General features: G+C 43.1%; 1 protein-coding gene and 1 long non-coding RNA gene across 4 annotated transcripts in view; one reads left to right on the top strand and one right to left on the bottom strand.

The window, feature by feature from the left end:
- The window catches only part of PPP1R21 (protein phosphatase 1 regulatory subunit 21), a 42,817-nt gene extending 18,206 nt beyond the window's left edge, over positions 1 to 24,611 (top strand). For both annotated transcript variants that reach the window (XM_081000942.1, XM_081000943.1), the window contains exons 9-22: positions 536 to 685; positions 1,775 to 1,876; positions 1,967 to 2,055; positions 4,614 to 4,750; positions 5,721 to 5,813; positions 6,665 to 6,792; positions 8,433 to 8,585; positions 10,082 to 10,174; positions 12,341 to 12,589; positions 13,834 to 13,866; positions 14,783 to 14,899; positions 15,989 to 16,087; positions 17,305 to 17,433; positions 23,043 to 24,611. In XM_081000942.1, the coding sequence (XP_080857068.1) occupies positions 536 to 685; positions 1,775 to 1,876; positions 1,967 to 2,055; positions 4,614 to 4,750; positions 5,721 to 5,813; positions 6,665 to 6,792; positions 8,433 to 8,585; positions 10,082 to 10,174; positions 12,341 to 12,589; positions 13,834 to 13,866; positions 14,783 to 14,899; positions 15,989 to 16,087; positions 17,305 to 17,433; positions 23,043 to 23,072 (1,602 nt within the window). In that variant the 3' untranslated portion in view covers positions 23,073 to 24,611. The remainder of the gene's footprint in view (positions 1 to 535; positions 686 to 1,774; positions 1,877 to 1,966; positions 2,056 to 4,613; positions 4,751 to 5,720; positions 5,814 to 6,664; positions 6,793 to 8,432; positions 8,586 to 10,081; positions 10,175 to 12,340; positions 12,590 to 13,833; positions 13,867 to 14,782; positions 14,900 to 15,988; positions 16,088 to 17,304; positions 17,434 to 23,042) is intronic.
- On the bottom strand, positions 3,181 to 4,651 carry LOC308474756. 2 transcript variants are annotated; one of them, XR_013984931.1, is made up of 4 exons: positions 4,584 to 4,651; positions 4,305 to 4,356; positions 3,886 to 4,209; positions 3,181 to 3,521 (listed from the first exon to the last, which is right to left on the bottom strand). It is a non-coding gene; the product is annotated as an uncharacterized lncRNA (long non-coding RNA). The 2 variants fall into 2 exon arrangements; XR_013984932.1 differs by lacking the exon at positions 4,584 to 4,651 and having other exon boundaries at positions 4,305 to 4,577.

The following is a 24,611-nucleotide window of genomic DNA, read 5'->3' on the forward strand; positions in this document are numbered from 1 at the left end:
AGTCTTTGGTCGGGGTTCAGTCTGATTCTTTTCTTTCTGTATAATAACAAGCATTCAAGAGGCCTCCTAGCCCGCTCACAGGTTCTTTATAAGACTAGTGCTAACAGTTGGCCCTGGAGAATATTAACCACTCTCAGTTTTACCCATGGACTGCCATCTGTCCATATTTTAATTTGCTCTGAACTAATTTTAAGAAGTATTTTAACTAATTGATTGCCTGTTCTTATGTTCTTAGTATACTGTCTTAGTTTCATGATGTTAGCCCCCCTGAGCCTGGCTCTGGCCGGGGAGGGCAGGGTACAAAGAAAAATTTATTATTATTATTATCATCAAGATTGTGCCCTGATACAATTAGATCACAGTGCTATTATTCTGCTTCTCCAACAGAAGAACCTTTGCAGCAGGGAGGAGGTCTGTCATATTTGAATCTTCTGTTTGTTCAGTTAGGAGCAGTTCTGGGAAAGGCCTTTTGTAAAAGAAATTGCTCTCCATCAAAATAAGAGTGAGCTGCATCACTGCTCTTTGTACCTTGCAGTTGAAGCTGCGTGACCTTGCTGGCCAAGCGCTGGCCTTTGTTCAAGACCTGGTGACGGCCCTTCTGAATTTCCATACCTACACAGAACAGCGAGTCCAGATTTTCCCTGTTGATTCCGCCACAGATACAATATCGCCATTAAATCAGAAGGTAAGCTGGCTTGGGGTGAGCTTTACGTAAAGAGATTAAAGTGGACATACGATAAGCACACTATGTGCCACCTTGCTACATTTTTCTACAGCGGATGGAATGTAGCTGTTAAAACAATCTCCTTTTTTATTTGTGCAAAATTGTACAGAATGGGGTGAAAGTTTCTCTCCACACATTTCTGCCAAGGTAACACTATGGCTCCTTTGTATGCAAAGGATTCCAGGTTCAATCCCTGGCACCTCCAGCTGAAAGAGCTGGAAAGCCAGTTGAAGAATAAAAATAAAAATAATAATTCCCAGATTCTTTTTTTTTAAAAAAAAAAACTTTCATATGTGATGTTGGGCAGTAATGTTCTGAGCTTTTGCTGCTGCATTGCTTTTATATGTATTCTGTTTTGAAAATATTTAACAGTAAGGTGCCTTAGGGAACTCTGTAGTGATGAAGCTGTGGGTTATAATTAAATAGTCGCAGGATATGGTTTTGTAAATAAAATAAAATAAATCTTAACTTCCCTTGGCCAAAATGCCTTCACAGAGTTTTGCTTCAGGGTTTCTGAATGTTCCCTTTCTCTTACTTTCTCCCCCTCCCAGTCACCATAAAAGGTAAAGGGACCCCTGACCATTAGGTCCAGTCGTGGCCGACTCTGGGGTTGCCGCGCTCATCTCGCTTTATTGGCCGAGGGAGCTGGCGTACAGCTTCCAGGTCATGTGGCCAGCATGACTAAGCTCCTTCTGGCGAACCAGAGCAGCGCACGGAAATGCCGTTTATCTTCCCGCTGGAGCAGTACCTATTTATCTACTTGCATTTTGATGTGCTTTCAAACTGCTAGGTTGGCAGGAGCAGGGACCAAGCAAAGGGAGCTCACCCCGTCGCGGGGATTCGAACCGCCGACCTTCCTAGGCTCTGTGGTTTAACCCACAGTGCCACCTGCATCCCTCCCAGTCCCCATAGTCCAAAATAATCTGTCCCCCGCACCCCTGGCATACAGCAGTTCAAAAGCAGTGCTGGTAATCTGTTTTAATGCCAAATAGTTCCCTGACTTCACAAGCAGTGCCTGCTGGAACCACTGACGGGTCTCTCTTGGTTCAGTTTTCGCAGTACCTTCATGAAAACGCATCCTACATTCGCCCCCTGGAAGAAGGAATGCTACACTTATTTGAGAGCATCACTGAGGACACTGTCACAGTTCTGGTAATATGGTTGTCTTTGTTGTCACATTCCATGTCTGAGACAGGTTGCTACTAAATACCTGAGAGACATTTTCTTCTTTTCTCTTCAAAGGAGACAACTGTGAAATTGAAATCCTTTTCTGATTACTTAGCATCTTATGTCTGCTTTCTCAGGAAGATTCTTCCTTATCAATTGAAAAGGTACTTTCCTCCTTTTTGATCCACACAATGGCAACTATAATTCAGTGTGCTGCTCATCACTTATGTTAAGAGTCTGAGAGCTTGTTGAAACTACACTGAAAAGGATATATCAAGAACTCTGGCCAAAAGTTTCAATATAAGGAATAATTCCTACTCAAGAGTTGAAATGAAAAACGTGTGTATTCTGCTAAGAATAACAGTTTGAAGCTAGTAGTAGATTTAAACACAGCGTATAAGTATGATAGTTTTAAAGTAATGGTAAGTTTGGCTACAACGTTTAAGTGCAGAAATAATGTCGTTTCAAATATACAATGATATAGTACAAAGGTACATGAAATACCAGTGCACAACAATTGTTTTATACAAGTCTCAATAGCAGTCAAAACGAGTCCACATTATATAAAATTAGAATAAAGAATAAAGAATGAAGGATCAAATGGGGCCAAAAAGGAGTATCCGGAGTGTGAATCAGATGTACGGTTCAGTGGTGGTAACCAGGACAGGGCCCTGTTTCGGAGTACACGCCTTCTTCAGCTCGGTTTTTTGACGACTATAAATCTGTTGGAAGTCTGTATCATTTAGTTCTTTTATGTTTCTATTTCGACATGCGTCTTAGATAATTGCATCCAAGTTTTCTTGCACAGAGAAACGCAAGAAAACCGAGCTGAAGAAGGCGTGTACTCCGAAACAGGGCCCTGTCCTGGTTACCACCACTGAACCGTACATCTGATTCACACTCCGGATACTCCTTTTTGGCCCCATTTGATCCTTCATTCTTTATTCTTTATTCTAATTTTATATAATGTGGACTCGTTTTGACTGCTATTGAGACTTGTATAAAACAATTGTTGTGCACTGGTATTTCATGTACCTTTGTACTATATCATTGTATATTTGAAACGACATTATTTCTGCACTTAAACGTTGTATCCAAACTTACCATTACTTTAAAACTATCATACTTATACGTTGTGTTTAAATCTACTACTAGCTTCAAACTGTTATTCTTAGCAGAATACACACGTTTTTCATTTCAACTCTTGAGTAGGAATTATTCCTTATATTGAAACTTTTGGCCAGAGTTCTTGATATATCCTTTTCAGTGAAGAGTCTGAGAGCAGCATGGTAACATACCTCTGGTTCTTGAGAATGTTCATAATGATGGTTGACAATGAATATTTCAAAGGTGTCGGCGGGAGGTGGGGAGTTACTTTATCATAGCAACTGTCATTATCTGTCTGAGAGGGCATTGCTTCCAGTGTTAGATCGCTTAATGTGACTCAGGATCTCTTGTGCAGTGTGTTATTGAATGGTCATACATTAATTACAATGGATCTACTTTATGACTAACACTGAATATCACTCAGAGTTTTAGCAGCTTTCGTATAAATGTCATTCTCCCCCACGCATCTTGTTAGAGAGCCATCTTCATATTTATTTGTTTATATATATTTGGGCATTTTTACCTCACTCTTTAGGGACGTGGGTGGCGCTGTGGGTTAAACCACACAGCCTAGGACTTGCCGATCAGAAGGTCGGTGGTTTGAGTCCCCGCGACGGGGTGCGCTCCCGTTGCTCTGTTCCTGCTCCTGCCAACCTAGCAGTTCAAAAGCACATCAAAGTACAAGTAGATAAATAGGTATCGCTGCGGCAGGAAGGTAAACGGCGTTTCCGTGCACTGCTCTGGTTCGCCAGAAGCGGCTTAGTCATGCTGGCCACATGACCCGGAAGTTGTACGCCATCTCCCTCGGCCAATAAAGCGAGATGTGCGCTGCAACCCCAGAGTCAGTCACGACTGGACCTAATGGTTAGGGGTCCCTTTACCTTTACCTCACTCTTTAACCCAAAAAAGTTGCAAGACTGACTTACAGAGATCAATAAGAAGACAGCCCCTATCCTCAGACTTACTATCAAAAATACATAGCACAAGAGGAAAATATTTTGGAAGGGAGAAGGAAAGAAACCTCAAGCACTAGTTCTTAGTTACAAAGTTCTTAAAATAATCAACTGCAGCAGAAAGTTTTTCAAAGAGAGACAGCAACAAAAGTTGTTGGTCTCTCAGCTGAGCCAATGGAATGGCCTTGTATTCTTCTCTTCCTCACCGACCTATAGCCTGCAGTAATGGATGCCGCAAGGTGAAAGTGATGAAGGCGCCTGACAAAGTTAAAAGCAGAACTGTTTGCGAGTTTAGTAATTTTAACTGATTCTTTGTCTGCCTTTTAAATTTTATGTATAAACATATAACTCACCTTTCCAACACAAAGTGTCAGAGGCAATGTACAATGCTAAGAACTCAGACACCTAAAACCAATAAAATAGTAAAGAGAAAGGAATGTAAACAGCAGCATTTCAACCAGTTGCTTAAATTTATGTATCATTGAAGCATTGATATGGGTTCCTTTTTGACATTTTGAACAAACCCTCAATAGCCACTTGTTCAGAAAAGTGCCCCACAATGTTTATCTCATCTTTTCTGAATATCGTGTATTTTTTTAAAAAAAAACAACCACTACCACCATAATACTCACTTTTAAAAACATAAATTCATATGTTCCTAGTTTGGAAGAAGAGTGTGAATCTTCTCTTTGCACAGCTGCGTTAAGAGCCAGGAACATGGAGCTGCAGAGAGACATGAAGAAGATGACTGCAGTCTTTGAGAAGTTGCACACGTACATTAATCTTCTTGCCTTACCTAGTAAGTAGCAGCAGCAGACCAGGGCAGATGAAATAACGTATTGCAGGATCTAAAATTTCAAAATTCGGTGCGATAAGTATTGAATCTGGTGGGTGGGTGTTTCTGTTTTTGCCAGACCGACATCAAATTACATGCATGTCATTGCCTGCTTTTATTGTATGAAAGGATCTGGGGTATCTAGGGATTTGTAGGCCATGGTGAGCAGTTACCTTTTTGTCACTAGTATGACTCTAATATAAATATTTAAAAATTATGCTCCAGTGATCAATCCCCCGGTTGTGTACCTTTCCTGGGCTTTTCCAGATACAACAATGCTAGTATATATATATTTCTTTTGAACTGAACTTCCTTAAATTGTAGGTACAGTGTTTTTATATGTGTACTGAGGTTGGAATCAACATTGAATAAGAGTGAGACTTGTATTTTACAGAAAGCGGACGAGAAACGGTTCAAGGGATTTTGTTGGAATACTCCATAATTTGATTATGGGTAGTAGTATTTCTAGGATTCCCTCCCCAGCCTCATCCAAATTCTCCACTTGACCAGGAATCTGAACTTCACGTGAACTTCAAAAATTTAAGGGACTCGGGTTTCTTCCCTGTTTTGGACTGAGGAAGCTGGATAATGCTGATTGCATATTGCTCTTTTATGGCAGCCTTTGCCAACCTAGTTCCCTGCAGTTGGTCGTTCTGGCTAGGGGTGATGAGCGTTGCAGCTCAAAACATGCAGAGGGCACCAAGTTCGTGAAGGCTACTTTATGAACTCCTTCACAGAATTGTATAGTTGGAAGGAAACCCAGGGGTCACCTAGTCCAACTGACTGCAATGCAAAAATGCCCCCATCCTTTTAATGAAACCAGGCCTCTTCTAAATTGTTTTGCTAGCAGGAACTATTCTATATGGCAAATGCCCTTTTTCTCCTTGACACTTGTCATTACATTTGGATTTTCTGCTCTTTGTACAACTTCCAGGCACAAATCCAGACCGTCTGCTTCGTACAAACTTCAGCTCTCTGCTCACATACATTGCTTCAACTCTTAATGGATTTCACGATGTCATGAAAGGTGAGACTGGCTGAAGGATATACAGCTTTTTTATTATTAAAAAAATGACACGTTAGCGCTCTGGTCACTTAACACTTTATGGGTGGTGGGTGGATGTCATAAAGATTTAATGGCCTTTGCATGGTCGGCCTACCTAGTATGTGCATCAACAAAAGGGAGAAACAAAATATACTCAAATACAGTGTTGTTGTTTTTTACTGATACAAGTTTTCAGCCATATGCAAAAATAACAATAAATACCGGTAATGTATCTTTGTAATAACCCTGTGAAATGGGTCCGGGGTGGCCTACATTGACTTTTACCATGGAGTGGGAATTTGAACCCGAGTCTTTCTCGTTGAAACCTAATGATCCCTCCACTACTCAGTACTGGCTCTCCACTGAAATCAGGGGAAAGTGTTGCAAGAAAATATCCACAGGATTGGACTGTTAAGGTTTGAAGCACAAGGTTTATAGTGAAATTAAGTACTGCTAGCATAATGTAAAGGGTTCTGCCTAACTACACTGAAACAGAAGGTGTGCAGTCCATTTTCGTTAAGGGCAATATTCAATAATGAAACGGTTTTAGCTACTTCCTACTATATTCTTCTTTCCTGCTGTCTAGGTGTGCCAGGCAATTGGGATTTGCTCAAAATATAGCTAGCTCAGTGGTAGAGCACATGCTTTGCATGCGGAAAGTTTAATCTCTGTAGGATTGTCTCCACAGATAGTCGTATATATCTTTTGAAAGTGCTTTCCTAGGTAGAAAAAAGTGACATTTAGGAAGAAATGGGATTTTCTGACTGGATCTGAATGAGAGGTTCGGAGGGCGATGTGCACACCTGATGCAAGTTAATTCTTTCTGGTTTTAGATATTTATAAGCATTATAGTCAAAAAGCTGCTTTGGAGCAAGAGCTCCCCACAGCCACGCAGAAGCTCATCACCACCAACGACTGCATCTTATCATCTGTGGTAGCATTAACAAACGGAGCCGGCAAGGTAACTTCTTTTCTTACACAAAGCGCCCATCACTGCTGCCTAAATCAGCATTGTGAAACTAACACGAGCTTGCAGCCCTTCTATGATGTATCTGTATCTAAATTCATGCAAAAGTTCCCTTTTATTGTCACAAATTGGGATTCTTTATAAAGGAGAAAGTTGTTGTTCTTGTGATGGATTCCTTGAGGGTAAAGCTTAGGTAGTATAAAATTGTGCAGCCAGAAAGTATGTTCATAAGGATGCAACGACATAAGAGCCGCACAGGATCAGGCCAGTGACCCATCTAGTCCAGCATCCTGTTCTCACAGTGGCCAACCAGATGCCTGTGGGAAGACCCAAAGCAGGGCGTGAGTGCAGAAGCACTCAGTTGTGACTCCCAGCAACTGGTATTCAGAGACACACTGCCTCCAGTATTGGAGGGAGAACAACAATAACAACAGCAACAATTTATTTATACCCCACCTACCTATCTGGCTGGGTTTCCCCAGCCACTCTGGGCAGCTTCCAACAAAATATTAAAATACAATAGTGCGTCAAACATTAAAAGCTTCCCTAAACAGGGCTGCCTTCAGATGTCTTCTAAAAACCTGGTAGTTGTTTTTCTCTTTGACATCTGGTGGGAGGGCGTTGCACAGGGCAGGTGCCACTACTGAGAAGGCCCTCTGACTGGTTCCCTGTAACTTGGCTTCTTGCAGTGAGGGAACCGTCAGAAGGCCCTCGGCACTGGACCTCAGTGTCCGGGCAGAATGGTGGGGGTGGAGATGCTACTTTAGGTATACTGGACCGAGGCCGTTTAGGGCTTTAATGGTCAGCATTAACACTTTGAATTGTGCACCAAAACGTACTGGGAGCCAATGTAACCATCACTGCTTTGAAATGTTCCCCCCCCCACCCAGAATCAAGCAATATATAGTTTTAAAGGAATAAATGAATAGTAGTCATTGATGGCTTTATCATTAATGGATTTGTGTTATCCTCTTTTTAAACCAGCAAAGCTAGTTGCCGTCACATCACCTTGGAGCAAAATCCATGGTTTAAAATGTGGGCTGTGTGAAGAAATATTTCATTTTCACTGTCCTGAATCTCTTAACAGCTCAGATGGGTTTGGTTTTCTAGTATTACAGTGGTACCTCGGGTTACATACGCTTCAGGTTACATACATACGCTTCAGGTTACAGACTCTGCTAACCCAGAAATAGTACCTTGGGTTAAGAACTTTGCTTCAGGATGAGAACAGAAATCGTGCTCTGGTGGCGCGGCAGCAGCAGGAGGCCCCATTATCTAAAGTGGTGCTTCAGGTTAAGAACAGTTTCAGGTTAAGAACGGACCTCCGGAACCAATTAAGTACTTAACTCGAGGTACCACTGTATATGAGAAGGAGGGAACATTCACTGTAGGCATGACCTTGCACACCTCTGCCATGTCATGCCATATCCCCACAACTCACAAAAACAAACCTAAAAAGCCGCAAATGCTGCAACCCACTGTTTATCTAAAATGTAAGCAAATGGTTCCAAGCTCCTTGTGATTTTGCTGAAGTAGGATGAAGTGGAACACATAATCTGAGGACTCTCTCTGCATCTCATTCTTCTAGCTGCAAACTTGCCCAGTATTTTAAATCTCTGCATTTGTATGTTTAGGTTGCTTCATTCTTCAGCAATAACTTAGACTGCTTCACTGCATCGCTGAGCTATGGGCCTAAGGGAGGAATGGAGTTTATCAACCCCCTCTCGGCGGAGTGCATGCTTCAGTACAAGAAGAAAGCAGCTGCTTACATGAGATTGCTGAAGAAGGTTTGTGCCTGTTCAAGAACAATAGCTGTAGCGCAGTGACTTGGATCCCTTGGACACGCTCTAAAAATCCTTTTGATGTGGGATTGGTTTCTCTCCGCCCATGAAGAAGTGGTTCTTTGTTGCTGATGAAATCTTTTTTTGTTCCCGAGCTGTATACTTGCTTGGGGCAGAGCTGCAGGAAAAATTGTGGAGCGTGATGATTATTGGATAAATACGAGACCAATATACTCTCTCTCTGTTTATGGAAATATGGCTGGGTGGGGCAGACTGTATGGATGGAATGTCATTATTAGTCTGCGTGGAAAAATCTCGGCAGGGTGGTCTCACAGCTTAGTAGTCGAATAGAGATGATGGACATTTGTTAGCAGGACAGGTTCAATATGTTTGCATAGGCCAAGGTTTGTTTGCGGATGGAGCTAATTAGGAGTTTAGTGTAACTAGAGCTGTTGAAAAGTTTGATGAGGCCACTGCAGGCTTCTTGTCTTGTCTCACTGGTACCAGAGAGCAGGAGGGACATGAGTGCATCTTTTGTTATGCCACAAATTTCAGTCTTGGGCTACTTTGGGACTTTGGAGTTTCTGTAGTTTTCTAAGCCACAAACTTGTATTGTAGGACTAGAACCCTTCTCCTTGCACAGAACCCTGCCACATCCCATCAGATCACACTTTAAACAAAATATGGAGGAGCACTCAAACACTGTATAAAGTTCACTCCACCTCTTCTCTGAAGTGGTGCGGTTCTGTGGCAAATAAATCACATGAATCTGCTGACTTGTGTTTTTTCAGTCCCAAACTAGTCTAATGAAGTGTGAATTGCGGTGAAAAATTAAAAACTCAAGCCGCTGAAAGTTAGTTGATTGCTTGTGGGTGTGGGTGGGTGAGGTTTTTGCTTATAGCTGGAAAAAAAGTGACAGTGGAGGCAGCTCCCAAATTTTAGTTCAGTTGAGTGGGATTCTTGGTCATTAGCTAGGGGCTGCTAGGACAGACGTGTTGCATGCTGACTCCCGTAGCATCCCATTAGACTCCTTGTCACCCTGTTTCAGCCTCTCTCTTATTATTTTCACACCATCCTAATCCCACCCCCTTCTTTCTGCCTGCTGCCAGCATCTCCCACAACTCTTTTGTTACCTTCATGCTTATATGACAGAACTTCTGATGGTGTTTCCAGCTGAAAAACCTGCTGTCCGAATGACATGCAGCTGTTTTCATTCATTGTTTGAGATCCGGTCCACGCATGGAATGCACAGTGGCCTTCCTCTGTTGCTTTCTGCCCAAGGCACTTTAGAGCAATGCTGCAGCTGTGTGTTTTCTCTTTGTTCTTTGCCTCCCCCCCTCCAAAAGTGTAATATACCAGGCGCAGATCTCTGCCACCAAGGGCCTGGAAAGCATCAACAAATACTTTTGCTAGCGAGGGAGGGAGGGCAAGCGGGCGGGGGAACTTAACGCTTCCCATATGTAACCCAACTCACTGAAGTCATGTATATCTTTTGGCTCTAGCCATGTTGCGATTCAGTGCCTTATGAAGAGGCCTTGGCCAACCGCAGAGTTCTTCTGAGTTCCACGGAGAGCAGAGAAGGCCTTGCACAGCAGGTATTCAGTCGTCCGACACGTAGCTGTTCCTAAGCTTAGTGCGCTCACTGAAACTGTATTAAATTTGATAGTCTCACTGTCCTAACGTCATTTAATGCTCATGGCAAAGCATCTCTAAATAGGGAATTGATGGGTGAGTGTTTGCAAACTGTGCCAATTTTGAATTTGTTCCTTTGTAAGCCTGATCCACACATTATTATTATTATTATACCTCACCAGCCACTCTGGGTGGCATCCAATACAAAGAAAAATTTTATTTTGTATTTACATACTTACTTTTAATGGATTTTTTCCACAAGATGTGTACCTGTAAACAAAATATTAGTAAAAAAAAGTAGTTTCTAAATGCATTTTATTTTAAAATATTTTAAAAACAAATTTGAATAAGTTATCGAGTCAAAAAATGCATCACAAGATTTGTGGTGTGTGAAATTTGGAGGATAATGATGTTAGTTTGCACAGTGTGTATTGGGTTTAAGGTAAAGGTAAATGTACCCCTGCCTGTACGGGCCAGTCGTGTCCGACTCTAGGGTTGTGCGCCCATCTCACTCAAGAGGCCGGGGGCCAGCGCTGTCCGGAGACACTTCCGGGTCACGTGGCCAGCGTGACGAAGCTGCTCTGGTGAGCCAGCACCAGCGCAGCACACGGAAACGCCGTTTACCTTCCCGCTATAAAGCGGCACCTATTTATCTACTTGCACTTAAGGGTGCTTTCAGACTGCTAGGTGGGCAGGAGCTGGGACCGAAAGACGGGAGCTCACCCCGCCGTGGGGATTCGAACCGCCGACCATGCGATCGGCAAGCCCTAGGCGCTGAGGTTTAGTTTGCATTAAAAATTCGCAAAGACTGAATATCTCAAGCATCCCTTGTCTAACTAGTGAAAGGGTTATGCTTGGCTCTAGACTTCTGCATGCAATCCAGGCTTGGGAGTGCAGAACAAGCCTGCCATAAAGCTCAGTAGCACTGTCTGATATGGTTATTCTTCTCTACATGTGACGGCTTGGATCAAATCTCTGATTATCTGCTGTCCTACTTCGCTTCCACCTTTCTTTGGCCTCAGGCTTATTGTAAAAAAGAAAAAAGGAAGGTCAAATGTGTATGAAATTGGACATTCCCCCCACCAGAACTCAGCAGACAGAAAAGGCAAATGGACACAAAGCTTTTTTTTACTGGCATGCATTCTCTGTTTATTTTGTGTCATCTTATTGCTGGTGGGGTGAGTGAAGAGAACCTCTAACACAAATGGTGCTGTTGTCAGGTCTATATGCTGCCAAACATGTTGTCCAGCTTGGAAATTTGGCTTCAGGAACCAGGTTTCCAGCTAAATGGCCAGTTGACCTAGTGGCTAAAAGCCCAAAGTTGATCTCTGAGTAGTCCTCTTGCAGTTCATAATTCTCTCCAATTCATGTTGTGCTAGAATTTAATTCAAGCTGTTCTATAAAATGGCTAGTAAATAGATAGGAATACATAATGTGAACCCCCAAATATATTTCTTCCTCTGGCTTTTGGAGAATAATGTAAAACCACAACACTTATCCAGGGCGAATACTCTATTTAGCCAAACTTGTCATAGTTGCATGGAAGCCAGTCTAATGGACTTGGGCTATGCTCTTCTTGGGTGTTTAAAAATAAACCTTTATCTCCTTAGTTTGTAAAACTTTATCTGGTCTGTCACCGCAGGCATCCGTTTCCTCCGTTCTGCAGATGAATTTGTTTGGTTCATATAGTCAGCTGTGCATCTTGCACATTATGCTATCTTAAGTTTACATTCTTAAGTGAAGGAAACATTATTTGTTTAAAGGTTTGTAAAAATGTGAGCTGCCTGTCACATCCTGAGTTTCATATGGGTTCCTTGCTCTCTTCCATTTTTCTGTTCCCTCCTGTGTTTTTTTCCTGTTTTTAAATAGCCAGAATCGCAGCGCTCAGATGGAAACCTTCCTTACAGTTTTTGGCATTATGGATGGCAGAAACTTTTCAGTGCAAGCTGTGAGCCTGCAGGGCACACATTTAAGCATGTCAAAGCTACAGGTTGTTGCTTTTGTTGCCTCTTCTCTGCTCCAGATACAACCTGCTCAAGCAATGATTCAACTTGCTATGCACGCACTTTTAGATACCCTTTAACTTCCCATTTGTTCACTTCCCGGTGCTAATTCTTGCTGTTCTCTAGGTCCAGCAGAGCTTAGAGAAGATTACAAAACTGGAGCAGGAGAAAGAACACTGGATGCTGGAGGCCCAGCTCGCCAAAATTAGGTTGGAGAAGGAAAACAAAAGAGTAAGCGATAAGCTCAGAAACTCTGTGGGCAACCAGAGGATTGAGGCAACCCAGGAAAGCCTCTTCACACTGAATGCAGATGAACAGGAGAAGGAGGATGCTGCAGAGAAGGCTTTGAGGGAACCAGTTCAAACTGCAAGTCTCGTAAGTGCACCTTACTCCCAGTGATGTGGGTTGGAAATTGGGCAACTGGAATGACTACAATACTAGCTAAATCTAAAATTAACATTATAATTAACATTTTTCAGGCGAGTGACCCTAGAAACCACATATATATTCATGTACACAGCTCTCATGGCCTTCATTCTCCTCAAAAAAGTCACCCCAAACCCTGAATAATGTAATGGGAGTGAATATAATTGAATTCTCAGGTCCTAAAGTGTTTACAAGTATAAATGAGGAACTCCAGTTTAATGTAGGTTAGCATCTCTGTGCTGAATGTGGTGCATGGAAGGCAGGGGTGGGAGGGAAGCAAGTGGCCACAAGGTTCATCCACGATGCCTTGAACAAAACGCCTAAATGTGGCCAACGTGTCTTGATTTTATCTCACATTTGTTTTCCTCTTTTCCACTGAAAAGCTCAGCACAACATGAATGAAGTAACACCATTTTATTCTAGACTGAGAAATATCCACTTGCCAAAGGTCACCAAGTGAGCTTCATGGCAGGGATTCAGATCCCAGGTGTCCCTTTGTGATACCACACTGGTTCTGTTACTTTGGACGGTGTTCAAAATGGTTTTTTTTCTGTCCAGAGTTTGATGTTTTCAGGACTTCATTAGGGTAAATTCCATCCCGGTCCCCTATCTTGAAAACCTTCATTTCACCTTGGTAAAGCTTTCATGCAGCAGCAGAGCTAAACTTTTTGGTGCTAAGGTGTGGGATTTGTGATCTTGCCCATATCAATCAATCAATCAATCAATCAGTCAATGTTTATTATGGCAAACAGCCAGCTTACCCATGTCAAATACCTGGTAATCTGATATATTAAACCTAAGTAATGTTACATAGGCCTTAGAGTTGGAAATTATGCATGTTGACATTTCTGAGTGTCTTTTAGGATTCCGTGTTTGTTTGGAACTGACACACTTGCAAGCTGATCCCACTGAATAGTTTTTCATTTTTATTGGGGGGAAACACCATGGGCAAAGTTTAAGTTGCCCATGTTGAAGCCCTATTGATTCCAGTGAGGAAAGGGGGAGCATATACTTATCTTTCATAGTAAGATTAGTGCAGCTTAATAAAAGTAATTACCTTTTTCAAACTTTGGAGCAAAAGCCAGTTAAACTTACTTTGGAGCCATTGAAACCAACTTCATTTAAATGAACTTTAGAATCAGAAAATGAATGTACTACTTTGAGCTGATTCTGTCATCCTAATATTTTTCTAGGTCGGGATGTTGATAACCACTGAAAATGAAGAGGTATGTTTTTTAATATGACAGAGTCGTGCTGGCATAATTTTACAACTGTGTGCTCCTGGTCAAAACACTGTAATGTAAAAATATCCCTCTGGGATGGGGCCTTCCAGATCTTGGACTTCCAACTCTTGTCAGGTTTAGCCAGCATTGTCAATGAATAGCAAGTGATGGGAGTTGTAGTCCAACAAGATATGCAGAGCCAAAGATTCCCTGTCTCTGATGTAGCTGCTGTTCAGTTTACTTTGTCAGATGAACTGTACCCTTTCCCACCATTTCTTTGGTCTTAATCTTCCTTGCTTCTTGACATTTTGGTGCAGAATTCCACTTATCTGGGGCAGTGGCAATTACATTACTGCAATCTACACTGGTCCTTTCCCCGCACCCCATCCCTCATTTTGAGCTCACTTAGGCACAAAATGAAAACCTTGTTGTTTACCCAAGTCTTTGAAATGTAATCAGCATTCTTTCTGGCGCTGCTGCTTCATATATGATGTTGTTAATGTCCTCTTGTTGTGCTGCCATTGGGAGAAAAGGCAGGATATATGTACGAGGAAATGAATAAATACATTTTATGACATTTCCTATTCTGCCAGGAGCTTATCTTGCTGTGATTATGGAAACATGTGATACTCCAGGAAATGGTGGAGTGCAGTTTGACAGCAATGTTGTTGACTGTCCCAGTTATCAATAGGAGAACTTGCCCCATCTCTCCCCTCGCCACGACCAACTGCTGATGGATTAGAGCAGTCTCCATCTAATCTGGTATCCATGTTATAACAATGGCCAGACAGATATCACTGGCAAAGCATGCAGATAATGACCTTCTTGTGTTTGCTTCCTGCATCTAGTACTAAGATGCGTGCTGCCTCTGCACATGAATCGTAATAGCTAATAACTATTCTTATGTTACCCTTTGTAGGCCCCAGAAGCCGACACCCGGGAAGACTTGATAAAGAACCATTACATGGCAAGAATAGTGGAGCTTACATCTCAGTTGCAGCTGGCTGACAGCAAGTCTGTACATTTCCACGCAGAGGTGAGTGCGCGAGTACTTTCCTACTTTGAAAATGCAAACTTCGTCTTACAGTGAAGGTTCCCTTTTTGCACTGGAGGATATGATAAGTGACTTCATTCCACCATCTGCGGCTGCAGGGCTTTTTGAAGCTTCAGCTTTCACAAGCAGGCAATCCCCTCTTAGTTTTGGAAATACAGTGGTACCTCGGGTTAAGTACTTAATTGGTTCCGGAGGTCCGTTCTTAACCTGAAACTGTTCTGAAGCACCACTTTAGCTAATGGGGCCTCCTGCTGCTGCAGCGCCGCCGGAGCATGATTTCTGTTCTCATCCTGAAGCAAAGTTCTTAACACCTGAGGTACTATTTCTGGGTTAGCAGAGTCTGTAACCTGAAGCGTATGTCACCTAAAGCGTATGTAACCCGAGGTACCACTGTACTACAGTGAATGAAGATACAGTGGACGCTCAGGTTGCGAACGTGATCCGTGCAGGATGCACGTTCGCAAACTGCAGCGGTGCGTCTGTGCATGCGCGGGTTGTGATTTGGCACTTCTGCACATGTGCAAAGCGCGATTTAGCACTTCTGCGCATGCGTGACCGCCGAAACTCGGAAGTAACCTGTTCCAGTACTTCCGGGTTTCAGCGGTCCATAACCTGAAAAAACACAACCTGAAGCGTCTGTAACCCGAGGTACGACTGTATTGCGGCTCAGTCAATAATGTGATCTGTAATCTTACTGAGGAACGGCTGCAGCCTAGTCATAGAGCTCACTTGCTTTGCGTGCGGAAGGTCCAAAGTTCAGTCCATCCAGCAGCTCCAGCTAGAGCTGGGAGTAGACCCTGCTTGAAATCCTGAAGAGCCACTGGGCTAGATGGACCAGGTGTTTGGAGAAAACAGTTCAGACATAAATTTGCCATGTGGCCTTGAGGAGCGCTGAGTCCCATATGTTAAATGGGGGAAACAACCTACCTCACCGGGCTGATGTGATGAATGAGTGAAGGGCAGCAAAGCCCCCACTGTATGAGTGAAGGTGCTATTGATTTTGAAATAATAATTGTCCGCATAAAAGACGGCCTAAATAAACTAACATGGCTTATTTGTGTGTGTTGGCAGTGCCGGGCACTTGCAAAGCGTCTCGCTCTGACTGAGAAATCTAAAGAATCATCACTGGAAGAGGTGAGACAGGCTAGACAGAGCATCACCAGGTTGCAGGTAAGTTTGTTTAACCACATGGCTCTGTGTGTGCATTAGAGTTGTGCATGGCCGCCTTGATCTGGGGCCTGAACCAACCTGGAACAACCTAGGACTCAACAGATCTGGGCCTTGAACTGAATCCCTGGAGATTTCACAGTGTTTTATTAGACTTTTAAGACCCTGACTAAATATATGGAAGGATGGGGTGAGGAGACACAGGCACTCTGCCTATGCATCTCCTTCTCCTCCCCCTTACTCTCTGCTTGAATTAACCCCTTTTGACAGTCCTGGATCACTCTGGGTGGACCTGATCCAGTCTGGGTCTGCCTCAACCCACTCCGGCATAATTGTGGGTTAACCCAAAGCTGCCTGGTTCAGAATCCAGGATTCGGCCAGAGCGGTTAGCTCTAGTGTGTACAATGGTACCTTGGTTTTCAGACTTTATCCGTTCCGGAAGTCTGTTCCAAAGCGTTCCAGAACCAAGGCACCCTTTCCCATAGAAAGCAATGCAAAATGGATTAATCCATTCCTGACTTTTAAAAACAACCCCTAAAACAGCAATTCAACACAAATTTTACTAATGAGACCATTGATCCATAAAGTGAAAGCAATAAACAGTGTACTACAGTCACACAATCAATCAATCAATCAGTAGCTGAACTGGGTTCCACACTCACAAAAACAAAACAAAAAAAGCTGCAAAAACAAAAACAAAATAAATTGCAAAAACAGACCTCAGCGCAACACTCAAAACGGAAGAGTGGCACTCAAATCGAAGTATACCACTCAAAACAGAGCACATTCGGCTTCCAAAAAAGGTTCGCAAACGAAGTTCCAAGTTGTTTGAGAACCAAGGCATTTGAGAACCAAGGCACCACTGTATATATTACGAGAACCTGTGAGCAAATTTACGTGGACCCTGCCCGCCACACCCACACCAAAATGTTGCAGAATAGTTATTTTCTATGCCCACTAGAATGGTTCCAAGCATTAAAAGAGCCAACTCAGTTAAAGGTCAAGGTGTCCTTTTGGATATGGCAAAAGGATATCTCTGATGACCTCCATTCTGCAGTATACTTCAGAGTTCTCCTTGGAAGAAACTTCCTAACTAGGTCTGAGTAAACCGCTGTTAACTTTTATTTTGCACTATTCTTGTATTTATACTTGTTTATTTACAAATGTATTTGTGGAAGTTGTGGGATATAAATAAACCGACGATGTCTGTGACCTTTCAGGATGAATTGACGACGACCAAGAGAAGTTATGAGGATCAGTTAAGCATGATGAGCGACCACCTCTGCAGTATGAACGAAACCTTATCCAAACAACGGGAGGAAATAGATACACTAAAGCTGGCTAGTAAGGTAAGTAATCTTGTTGCGTGGGCTGCAGGCCAGGTTTCCTGCAAGTTGCTAGTATTTCCTATCCTTTCTTGGTCACTTAGGATAGTACACTTATACACACACACACACATATTCCTGGAGTGTGTGCAGGGGCCATGCCAATCTTGTTTTTACATTTTTGGAATAATGTAAATGTAAACGATGATATTTTTCCTTTTAATCTATTCTTTTCTTGCGCTATGGTGCCTCTTTTCTCCCTCATATGCCATTTTCCCTTTTTTCCCCTTTCCTCACTCCTTGTTTTCTTTTTTCCTGACAAGCAAACGGTCTTGGCTATAAAGTATAATAATATATTTTTAAAAATAATTACTGGGTGTGTCGGATGTTGGGCTATGTCATCTGAAGGATTGCTTCAGTTTCCAAAAGCAACAAATGTGAGATTATATCAGATGGGTTTCTGAATCAATGAAGCCATATACAACAAATGTCTTCTTCTTTTTTTTTAGTTTGAGTTCATAGCTTCTTTCAAGCATGCTTGTCAATTTCTGGTATAATATCACACTAAGAGCTACATGCTGCCTAATTAACTAAATCCCTCTTTAGAGAAGGGCTGGGGAGAGAAGAGCAAAGTGTGAGCTCTTCGTTGGTGGACTCAGGAAAATACTCCTCCTGATTCTCTGTCCATCTCTGCTGTTGCTTAATATCTAGCTGTGTCCAAAGTGTTGTACAGAACATTGAAGGTCCCCTACTCAGAAGCCATACAGTTTTTATTAGAAGACAAGGCAGTGATTGTGGGGGGACAGGTTAAGAAATGATATCTAGGATAAAGAATAAAAAGAGGATGAATGGTAGAGAAGTTGCTGGACCTTGAGAATTCACATGAGTACCAAGAGGGAAGTAGCTTGGCAAATAAGGGAGGCTGATCAAACCATGTAGTATAGGAGATGGAGAAGTTGAGAACTGGAGCTGGCAGTGGAAGAGGGCTGAATGAGAAATGCGTAGACCCTTCGGATCTTGAAATATGGGTCCCCCCAACAAAATTTAAAATTCGGCTTTGTAATTCGGAATTTATGTGATACGATTTAATTTGATGTGATTGGCCAGTTAATAAAAATTATTTTTTTTTAAAAAAAGAGAAATGCATAGATAAAGGGCCTTGATTGAGTATTGCAGTTGTGAGTCACAGCATTTGGGCAGAGGCCTCAGTTAGGCAGACTGTACAAGGGCAAATAGGCCAATGGTCTGGCCTGGTATGGCAGCTTTATATGTTCATGTGGATTTACAATGGGACACAAATAGGGAAACATTCACGCAATCCAGTTAGTGGGAGTTCTAATTGTCCTGCCCGCTTTTTGTCTTTTCCCGTCCTTCATTTAGATTCTGACAACCAGTTTTCCTACCATGTAGTGGCTTTTTGCAGCAAGATATACACACAACTGGAACTAAGTGCGGAATGAGATGGCACAGCCCAATATGGATTTTGCTGGTTTTGAGTTTACCCTTCTGCAGACAGAGGGCCATAGGGACATAGGAAGCTGCCTTATATTGAGTCAGGCCTTTGGTCCATCTCGCTCTGACTTGGTAGAGGTTCTCCAGGATTTCAGGCAGGGTTTCTCCTGACCCTACCCTGGGGTGCTGGGCACTGAACTTGGGGCCTTCTGCTCGCCCAGCAGATGCTCTGCCGCTGAGCTATGGCCCTTCTTATGGCCTTTTGATATAGAAGTCACACGTTGATACTTTGCAGTACAGCCTTGGGGCATGTGCACTTTCCTCACCCAGCCTATGTGCCCTATTGTTGTTGTTGTTGTTGTTTAGTCATTTAGTCGTGTCCGACTCTTCATGACCCCATGGACCAGAGCACACCAGGCACTCCTGTCTTCCACTGTCTCCCGCAGTTTGGTCAGACTCATGTTTGTAGCTTCAAGAACACTGTCCAACCATCTCGTCCTCTGTCGCCCCCTTCTCCTTGTGCCCTCAATCTTCCCCAACATCAGGGTCTTTCCCAGGGAGTCTTCTCTTCTCATGAGGTGGCCAAAGTATTGGAGCCTCAGCTTCAGGATCTGTCCTTCCAGTGAGCACTCAGGGCTGATTTCCTTAAGAATGGATGCGTTTGATCTTCTTGCAGCCCATGGGACTCTCAAGAGTCTCCTCCAGCACCATAATTCAAAAGCATCAATTCTTCGGCGATCAGCCTTCTTTATGGTCCAGCTCTCACTTCCATACATCACTACCGGGAAAACCATGGCTTTAACTATACGGACCTTTGTTGGCAAGGTGATGTCTCTGCTTTTTAAGATGCTGTCTAGGTTTGCCATCGCCTTTGCCCCAAGGAGCAGGCATCTTTTAATTTTGTGACTGCTGTCACCATCTGCAGTGATCATGGAGCCCAAGAAAGTAAAATCTCTCATTGCCTCCATTTCTTCCCCTTCTATTTGCCAGGAGGTGATGGGCCCTATTAGGAAGGAGCAGTTTAGTATTAATAGTAGTTCGTACAGGCTATGTATAGTGTTTTTGCACCTGCATGCGCTAACAGTATTTCTGCTTGATGCTTCTGTTTAGTATCAGCACTGTTCTGGATGCCACTTAGAATGCAGCAGTGATATGGTAGTGGAGGAGACTTAGTCAGAGACTACCCCCTCAGTCTCCAAAGGCCAATGGAAAGGATGAGAGTTTGGTTTTGGGTTTTGTTTTGTTTTGTTTTTTTTAAAGGGGTTTTAAAAACACATTTATAGGCTGCCCTTTTCCAAGTACTTGATACAGTATTGCCAGAGGTTATGGCAATAGGATGGGAATTGATGCTAGAGGGTATGGAACAGGCTTTTCAGGGTCAGGAGAAGCTTTCCAGATGAAGTAATTCTGAAAGAAGCAAGAGAAATGGCTTAATGGACGGGAGGCTGTTCTAGCCCACACATGACTCCTCCTGAAATGCTGAAGCCTTGTTGATGACGGGCAGGAAGCTTGTTGTGTAGAGCAATCAATTCATGAGTCATGAGTTTTTACATGGAGTGGAGGGGGAGAGAGACAGACTGTTGTTAAAAGACCTTGCCCTTGGCTAGCACACTCGGTTGGAGAGCACTCAGAAACAAATTGCAGGCTGATCAGTGGGAAATCAGATTCCTGGGGGAAGAAGCAATGGGTGAGCCTATACAGGAAAAGTTTGAGCCCCATACATAGAAACAAGACACAGGAGCATGCCTTAATATTGCCTACACAGACTGGCAGCAGCTCTCCAGGGTTTTAGGCAGGAGTCTCTCTCAGGCCTAGCTAGAGATACTGGGGATTGAACCTGGGACCTTCTGCAAGCAAAACATAAGCTCTGCTACCGAGCTACAGCCCTTCCCTTGGGGAACACCAACAGAGGTCCCCCTCCCCACAAATCTCAGTGATTGGGCTGGGATATAAGGAATCAGATACTCTGGACCCAAGTAGTGAAGCACCTTGTAAATGAATACAAAAATCTTAGACCTGGCCTGATAACAAATGGCCAGCGAGTGCCTATTTTTATTTATGCATTACCTACATGGTAGAATGGGACGCGGCTGGAGCTGAGGTCTAAACCGCAGAGCCCACGGCTTGCCGATCGGAAGGTCGGTGGTTCAAATCCCTGCGACGGGGTGAGCTCCCGTTGTTCGGTCCCTGCTCCTGCCAACCTAGCAGTTCGAAAGCATGTCAAAGTGCAAGTAGATAAATAGGTACCGCTCCGGCGGGAAGGTAAATGGTGTTTCCGTGTGCTGCTCTGGTTCGCCAGAAGCAGCTTAGTTATTCTGGCCAAATGACCCGGAAGCTGTATGCCGGCTCCCTCGGCCAATAAAGCGAGATGAGCGCCGCAACGCCAGAGTCGGTCACGACTGGACCTAATGGTCAGGGGTCCCTTTACCTTTTTACATGGTAGAATGGGAAGCGGATGGCGCTGAGGTCTAAACTACAGAATCTAGGGCTTGCCGATCGGAAGGTCAGCGGTTCAAATCCCTGCAATGGGGTGAGCTCCCGTTGTTCGGTCCCAGCTCCTGCCAACCTAGCAGTTCGAAAGCATGTCAAAGTGCAAGTAGATAAATAGGTACCGCTCTGGCGGGAAGGTAAATGGGGTTTCCGTGCACTGCTCTGGTTTGCCAGAAGCGGCTTAGTCATGCTGGCACATGACCCGGAAGCTGTACGCCGGCTCCCTCGGCCAGTAAAGTGAGATGAGCGCCTCTACCCCAGAGTCGTCCACAACTGGACCTAATGGTCAGAGGTCCCTTTATTTTTTTACATGGTAGAATAATCACTTTCCAGCTTCAATCCCCTCCACGAACATTGCCTCTGTTCCATGAAATCTTTGTCTTTACCCCTGTAATGCCCCCACCCCAAAACTGAAATGCAGCCAAAGTACTGTAAATTAAGGGCAGACAGAAATTAGAGGAGAGAATCAGCTGGTAGATCTCTGGGCATTTGCAGTAGATCGGAAAGAATTTCTTGACTACAAGAAAGCATTCTATATTAGTTTCCCTTCTCTGATCTGTTGTAACTCAGATTTGTTCATGCATGTGTTTGTTATCATCCCAGTTTATGGCTCATGGGATGCAGGATGTGATTGGCTTTGCCCCCTGAACCAACATATTTTACCTTACTGCAACCCCTATGTTTACCATTTTTCACATGACTACCATTGAAGGACCCTAGGGTTCTGTTAAGTGTAGTGTTAAACAGATCGTTCTATCAGTGCAGGTACCCTTGATTGTCTTATCCTGCATGAGGCTTGGTTAGAAGCCTTTTCTTCTTGTTGAAACTGACATTTTTTCCCATAAAGAGATAAGATTCTGTTTTACTAGAATTTCACCAATGTGTGCACAAAACACAATGTACAATGTGTACAATGTACAAAGCAGGAGTCCATACTAAGGGTCTCTAAAATACTAATGTCCAACTTATCTGTGATGCATGATCCTTTTTGTAAACCACTTTGATATTTTTTAAAATCAAATGGTATATTAAATAGAAGTATGAATGAATGAATGAATGAATGCACGCACTGCATGCAGGTGCTGTTGGATCAGGCCAGGGAATTATTTGCAGGAACCCCAGTGACCCACAAGCATTAGGCAATCTCCTAGAAACAAGTATTTTGAAATTCTTAGAAAATATAATAAATGGAATGGCCCCTTCTTTTCTCAGAATGGCCTACAATCCAGCAGAGGGTTCTGGTTGGTGGAAGTGTGTGTGCGACAGTTTGTAATATTTCCCCCCCAGTTCCCAATCCCTTTGTAGTACCTCCTTTGACAGTTTCAGAGTGTTCCCCAACTTTTGGGTGGAGCAGCACAAGGAGTTTCAGGGGAAGAGTAAAATTCTGCTGCTCACAGGATGCTCCCTTCATTGGAAGAGAACTCAGGATCTAAGTCTCTAGTGTAGGGCATTGGCATTTTAGTTGTTACTTTGAGGGACATATTTACAGTAATGTGATCCACCTTCAGTCCTAGGGATATCTGTTGTTTTTTTACAGATTAATAGAAAAATGGGAAAGATCTCTGCTTGGCCCTGAAGAGCTGCTGTCAGTAAGGCTACTAGGCAGAAGTGTGCCAGATGGACAAATTGCCTGACCGCAACAGGCAGCACCCTATGTTCTGCTGATCTCCTGTGTTCTCTTTTTGATCTAGGGAAATTCCAAGAAGAACAAAAATCGATAGTATTGGTCGTCCAACTGACCTTTGGATGTTGCTGATGCACAGAAACACAGATGCCGAAACTGATGTTCAGCTGGCAAAATGCCTCTTGGACTGGACATGGCTGCAGTGGTGGGATTACCAGTGTTTGATTTGCTGTTGCATTTGGATTTGAGACAGCACCAGATTTGGTTGCCAGTGTAATGCAAACTGGACTTGGCGTGTTCAGTAGAGCAGATGGGGAAAATAGGCACTCCATGGATAACTTGCATAGGAATGAACCATAACTTTTTGCCATACCACTTTGTAACTGCTTTTAGTTTCCTTGTACAAACTTCCCAGATTTTGTATATTTGAGTGCATATGGAGATGAACAAATCTGACACCAGTGTGGTACTTGTCTCTTTCTGCCTAAGAGGTTGTCATTCCTACCCGTCCATTCCTTTCTGTGAATTAAAAGAAAAAGCCCAGAGCTATCAGTGTTTTTCAGTGATGTCCACCTGTGCAGTTATTGTAAAAAAAAATACTACTGATTCCGGTCTTCTCTTCTAGACTAGCTTAGATTGCCTTAGAGAGGCAATCTCAGTACATTTATATTGAAGCATTCAATGCGGCTGTGACTATTCATATTAACTGTAATGAACTATTAAAAGTGTACAGTAGTGGTCCTTTTTTTAAAAAATCAAGTGCAGAAAGTGGGCCAAAGAAGGTGTTCTTGAATCGTGCTGAAGGGTGATATTTTGTCTGTTTCTGTTTGTCACTTTTCTGATAAGCCGGTGATAGAGAAATGACTGTCCACAGCTGGAGGAAGATGTGAGAAAAACAAACAGTGCTGACAAGTGGCTTCTTGCAAAGACCTTTCATTTCAATAGGAGTGGGACAGTACGCATGATGGGCCATCACTATTTCTGTTTCAAACGCAGCTTGTTGCGTTGAAGCAGGCTAAGAAATCACTGAATCAGCAAAGCTGTGCAGAGAAGAGCTGGTTCAAATACTGATGTAAACCTTCATGTGGGTCTGTGGTGCTGTTCTTTTGGAGCCTGCCTGCCTTCTCCATCTGCAACCACATAGTAACTTGCCCATTTTTAAAACTTCCTTTTTCCTCTTGAGGGGTGGGGTGGAGATTCTTTTGCACGCTCACCCAAGTTTCACATTACAACTTCCATGTGGCAACGTAGGCTCTTAATCCCTGAAATGCAGCAATGCCTTGCTGCTTGAAGCTTACCTTGGCACTTTCAAAGTCTGAGCCAATCCCATGCTGAAGATTGTTCTGTGGCATTTTGGAATCGCCCAAATGACGTCTTGGTGTTCTAAAAATTTATTCCCGTTCCAAGTTTTCTTCCTTGGGAAGATTTTTTACACTAACCTGAGGTCTTTTCAACACAGTATTCCATGGGAGTTCCTCGCCATTCACAAGAAACTCCACTACTGAATATTTCACAATGAACTACTTCTGTAGCCCCGTAAGAGATAGTAGCTGTCCTATGTTCAAGGGTTACTTCATTGTATCAACCATGTCAATGTGTATTACGAGCATAGAATAAATATACTGCCATGTTAAAA

This window comes from Podarcis pityusensis (genome assembly GCF_964106645.2).
Source record: "Podarcis pityusensis genome assembly, chromosome: 3".
Classification (NCBI taxonomy): Eukaryota; Metazoa; Chordata; class Lepidosauria; order Squamata; family Lacertidae; genus Podarcis; species Podarcis pityusensis.